At 36.7% G+C, this 6,000-nt stretch overlaps 1 protein-coding gene across 1 annotated transcript in view; it reads left to right on the forward strand.

The window, feature by feature from the left end:
* The window catches only part of LOC123770310 (endonuclease/exonuclease/phosphatase family domain-containing protein 1), a 30,924-nt gene extending 28,323 nt beyond the window's left edge, over positions 1 to 2,601 (forward strand). The window contains 2 exon segments of the mRNA XM_045762040.2: positions 1,057 to 1,197; positions 2,378 to 2,601. Coding sequence (XP_045617996.2) covers positions 1,057 to 1,197; positions 2,378 to 2,559 — 323 coding nt within the window. The 3' untranslated portion in view covers positions 2,560 to 2,601.
* The last annotated feature ends 3,399 nt before the right edge of the window (positions 2,602 to 6,000 follow it).

Below are 6,000 nucleotides of genomic sequence, written 5' to 3' on the forward strand. Positions count from 1 at the left end.
ACCCCAAGACTTATAACAACCCATCAGGAGTCAAACTTTCACATGACCTACCAGGAGCAGTGACCAGAATCCTGTCCCATGTTTTTCTTGACCATTTGAGGATAGTTTGAAATTTTGTTTGGTTCTCGTTCATAACAATCATTTTTCTCCTGGTGTTTTTAGTTTTTGTGACACCCTTTTGGCCCTTTTGATAACATTTTCCCTGTGTGGGGTATCTGACACCCACAACTTCCCAGCCTCTCTGATGGAGCAGGCTCCCTGCTCCTGGTAGGCCATGAGAAATTTTTAGACACATGGTGTCTTAGACACAAACACAATTTTTAGACACAGACACATTAGACACAAGGATTAAAATCCTTGAACAGGATTAAAACTCCCACCTATCTATGCATTAGCATGATGTAACACCATGAATCAACCCCCCTCCTTTCTTCTGACCTCAGTTCCCAAGTTTTAAGATACAGTATGGTTATGCAAGAATTTACCATTTACTCCAAAATTGTTAAAAAAAACTCTGTATTTTCTTGAAAATATTTTAATAAATAAATAAATGCAAATATTGTGTACCATCTTTGCAATATGTGGCACTGAAATGCACTACTTGCCACACCACCTTAACCTTACTCTCCATCCCTCACAGCCCCACACACCCCTTTCCTTCCTGCACACCGATCACCCCTACCCTTCACCCAGTTCAGTTTGAGGAACAAGGCTGCATACATCAACCCCTTCTTAAATCAAAATTAATGTTTCTCTGATTAACCCTCATCAAAATTGGTACCTCCTTCTGTGTGCATTTTTTTTTTTTGTGGAATGGTATATTTGTGTATAAAAAGTGAAGAAAAGAGAAAAAAATATTTTTCTTTTATAGTTTGGTTAGATATGGAAGGTAGCAATGTCATTGTATTATTGGACACTAGTCAAACCAGCAATTCCAGAGGAATAAATTCTGTTTTGAGCCATGTCCACAGGATACAGCATATACAGTATTTGATTTTTATTGAATGTTTTACAAAATACTCAAAGAGTAACGGTTGAAATTTATTTTGTTTTCAGCTTTTGATGTATTACGAGAAGCATCTTACAGCAACATTGTGCCAGGAGATACCTTCACTATTATTAACGCTAAGAGTGATCTAGGATCATTTTGCTGTGATAACATATGGCTCAATCCTCACACCAGAACAGCTTACACAGGTTAGTTGCTGCTTTATGGTACATTCAGAATAAGTAAATACTGTACATAAAATTAACTTAAGTGCAAGTAAGATGCTGTAGTTTTTAAAATAGAGAAGTAAATAGGCTGGGGTACACTGTGGATGGAAACTTGATTTGACTGCAACTCTGAAGCATTAATGTTAAACAAAGCTATTATTAATTTATATCATTTTAGTTATAGACATTATCAATAACTAATTTACCATTTTCATCAGTAGGGGTAATTGAATTAATTAAGTTTTATCGTCAATTGATTTTAATTTTACCTACCAGTATATCTAAAAAATTGAATACCTGTCTGTCCAAAGTAGGAGGCTAGATGCTTGGTGTTAATCTTGTGCAACATAGGGAGCCGGTTGGCCGAGCGGACAGCACGCTGGACTTATAATCCTGTGGTCCCGGGTTCGATCCCGGGCGCCAGCGAGAAACAATGGGCAGAGTTTCTTTCACCCTATGCCCCTGTTACCTAGCAGTAAAATAGGTACCTGGGTGTTAAGTCAGCTGTCACGGGCTTCTTCCTGGGGGTGGAGGCCTGGTCGAGGACCGGGCCACGGGGACACTAAAGCCCCAAAATCATCTCAAGATAACCTCAAGATAACATAGCATGGTGATGTGTGATTGTATTAGGAATGTCATAAAGGTTGGAGTTGACTCACTGGTTCACCATCTTGTATGCATATACTGTCAACCTTATACACAACATGTTACAATATTCACAATTATGTACCATACCCTAATTGTATAAAAAAAAATTGTGGAAATAAGTGGGAGGGGGGTTTCAAAGAAGCATAATGGATGATTTAGACTGCTACTATATATAGTAATAAGGTATTGTATTATGTTGCAAACTGCTGGTAGCACTTACTGAGTCCAGGGATGACTTACTGAAGGTCAAAGGACTTGGTGGAATATTATTTGATTTGGAAATGCTTTTCTAGGCACATGGACTCAAGTCATTTGTTGTGTTCTAGGGCATATATTTGGCTGCGACCGCTGTTGCATATCACAGCCAAAAGGTCAAGAAGGAAATTTGTAATTTAGCTCTGCTATTTTGTCCTCGTTCATTTCTTTTTAGCAGTGAGACAATCACTGATAATGTTACAGACTTTAATGCTGTTATAGTCAAGTATATGTAATACTGTATATCTCTGCTTAACAGGCACCTGGGGAGTAGTGCGGCAAGGAATGAGCCACCTAGCTATTCCCTGTGGCTGGGGCTGGGGTGGAGTAGTGAGTGACCATTGTCCAATTTACTGTGACCTCTACTCCCACTGTGATGTAGATCCAGGACAAACAGGCATTCTGCAAGCTAATGGAAATTTGGAAGAAGTAACAGTATGATATGATTCATATTTAGCTGTGCAAGTAAAGCTAATGTCACAACCTGCCATTTGCTTATTCATCCTCCAGCTTCCCATCTGTCTACTCTCGGTTCCATTTGCAAGTATTAGCTAAATCAATGTAACGTATACACCTTTATGTTATTAAGGACATTCATGGAAGCCTAACTTATTCTTGTGATTTTTCCTTTTATTCAAAAGCAAAAATCTCTGACAGCTAATAATTCACATAATAATCACTTCATGCACTTCATGTAATTACATTTTTTATTATTCTACTCAATAGCATGGCATCTTTGTAGTAATGAAGTATGTGCAGTTCAGAATACTAAGATACTAGTGATAAATACTTTTCTTGGTAACCAATATGTTTGTGGGTTTTAATTTGGATAATACCGATGCAGACAGATTATGCTCCGGAATATGGCTAGGAATTCTATGATAATAATTGACTGCTATCATTTAATTTCATTATTTGAAATGCATTAGAACATGCCTTAAGTAATACGTTAACAAAATAGATCACATTTTAGTAAGGAAAATCTTTTGTTTGGTCACTTGTAGCTGTAGTTTCCACGGTCAATATCTCAGGGTGTGAGACAAACCTTAAGCATACCTGCAATTACTCTCGGGGTTTTCAGAGTCGCTGTGATACACTTGCTGCCTCTAGTGTAGTAAACACGCTCAAGTTTTAATATTCAAATAGCTATTGGTAGTTTGTTAATACCTTAGTACTGTACATATGTTATTGAAAATTAAACCGTAAATATCATGTGTGTTTATGACACACAATAATACCAATTTTGCCTTTCTTTAGAATGTGAAGTATGCAGAATCTTACAAAAACTTTATCATCGTCCTTGCCTTGTATTTTTGTATTAGGCCAAAAACAATGCTAGTAATATTTGTAGGAAAATCATTCTTGTTGGTTTGGCTGTCAAATTAACAAACAAAAGGAGTGTTCTGTCAGCAAGTGTTCAGAAAAAGATAAAGCAAATGTATTGATTAAAATAGGCATAGGTAGAGAGAGAAGCGGACACAAATGAAGATAATAACATGGGAAAAGTTTAATAGGTACTGTAAGAAAGAAGGATTTTGCTAAAGTTTATGCATGTGTGCTTTAAACTGTAGCTCTGTCTAATGAATGATAGGGCAAAATAAATATATTGGAATCATTGGTAGGAAAAATATTCCCATTACTTCTGCCATGATAGTGCCTCACTGAATGATTAAGGCTTACAAGTACTGTATACAGTACTTCTTTTAATAAATATTGTTTTATATATATTATGAAATCTTTATTAAATTATTTGCTTCATTGTTGTTTAGAACAAAACTAAAAATTTAGGTGTTGAGCTTAGTGAAATGCTAACTTCTGAGCTGGACCCTCAAATGCTTCCAAAGCCAGGTCCTATATTAGATGTTTTTACAAACATACCTGATTAAGTGCAACTGCAGCCAAAATTAAGTGCTGGTGTATTCCTCCAACCCTCTATTTTGATGGAGCACAATACTTGACTGAGAATGCATACACTCTTATGGTTGACCTTAAGAGAGTTAGCATTCTCAGTCAAGTATTGTGTCCTGATAAAATAAGAGGTGAAGGAATACATTGGTACACTTAAATCAATTTTGGCTGCAGTGATGCTTAGCTAGGTATGTTCGTAAGTGCCTGATATTGTCCATCCAAGATTCACATCATCTGCCAAACTCTTATGATTGTTATCCCTCATCTTGACAGGTATCTTTGTAAGTGGTTCTGTTATGTATTGAGGGGAGACAGTAATGAGTCCAACTCAAGCCACCACTGAGATCACCAGTTTACTATAATACTGTACATAGCAATGAATTGAGACAATTTTAGACCTGCTTAATTGATTGTGTTGTTTTATTGTATCAATAAAACTTTATTTTACAGTACAATACATACAAGACAGTACTGGGTGAAGAGTGCTGTGCATACATGAGCATGAATGTGTGTGTGTGTGTACACAGTATTTCCTTGACTTGTGGGAGGTGGACATTCTTGGAAATTATATTGTAAAATGAAAGTGTGCAAATCGAGCACAAGATTATATGAACAAATAGAGATGCATATCCCCTTTTTCTGCCATTGTCTACAAGAAGTACATGCAATATCTATGTTTTTATAGTACTCCTGCCACTCCACTCTCATAAATGTTCAGTTTGCTGCACTGAATAAAGAGCATCTGTACACTTGCCAATGATGTATGACTGAGTAGTAAGATTTTCTTCCTTTTCTCCAATTTTGTAATAGTTTAAAGTTTTGTTTTTAGCTTAAACTTCACATGTCATTTCATCACAATCAGGCTTTGTAGAATGCTTGAGCTGTTCTATGATTCAAGAACATAATGCAGAAATACTGGAACAATTTGAGCAGAAAATGCTACCAAATTCAAATTCTAACTTATGCAAAGGCAATTGTACAAGTCAGCCATATATGTCTCACTCTTAAAATTTTGGTGATAAAAACAGCTTTACATTTGGAAATTTTGTGTTATCTAAATTTTCTCAAATCAAGGGTGGGTGTGTGTGTGTATGTGTGTATGTGTAATATATATATGTATATTATATATACATACATACACACACATACACATACACACCACTTGTGGTGTTGCACTCTGGCTTTGCACCCTGGAGAGGCCACTCCAGACTGACAACCAGAGCACAACACCATAGTCTCCTGAGACTGATGGATGCCTACTACTATATATATATATATATATATATATATGTATATGTATATGTATGCACACAGGTGAGGTAGGCAGGCAGGTGAAACTCTTGGGTGAACTCAATGTTCGTCCTTTGGAATTGAAAACGACTATGACTTCAATGTCGGGTGACCTCAGCTGCCATATGGTGACATGCTCGGACACTACTGTATCATATGATCTGTTGACTTTCAGCAAACTATTGGTTCCCTTGTTTTCATCTTTTCTTTCTTTCATCAAGGTATAGTATGTAGTTCATTTTGCTTCAACTGTACTTTCCAAGTCATTTTACTCGACTAAGAGGTTGATCTCAGATCCTTATGTTTCCCTTACCTCTATAAGCACACCAGGTACTGGCCCTGGTATTTAGGAGGCCTGATGTCTGTGGTACCAGGGCCAGCTCACCAGGAGCTTGGTGAATTGGCTTTACCCAATTATGTAGTTATGCACTGTAACTACAATTATGGTACTAATGCACCATAACTACAATAGTTGTGATACTCCTGCTGCACCTAATGATGTTCCTGTGAACATATATATCATTGGCCAGTGTACAAATCTACATTATACAGTTTATATGTGGCTAGGGAAGGGGTGAGTGTACTTAGTAAAAATGGTCAAACCTTTGTTTTATTGGGATATTAGTTGATAAAGGGGTAAAAATATGAGATCCCTGGAAAGGATCTCTTATTTTGTGTATATAA

The sequence above is a fragment of the Procambarus clarkii genome, chromosome 42 (assembly GCF_040958095.1).
Source record: "Procambarus clarkii isolate CNS0578487 chromosome 42, FALCON_Pclarkii_2.0, whole genome shotgun sequence".
Classification (NCBI taxonomy): domain Eukaryota; kingdom Metazoa; phylum Arthropoda; class Malacostraca; order Decapoda; family Cambaridae; genus Procambarus; species Procambarus clarkii.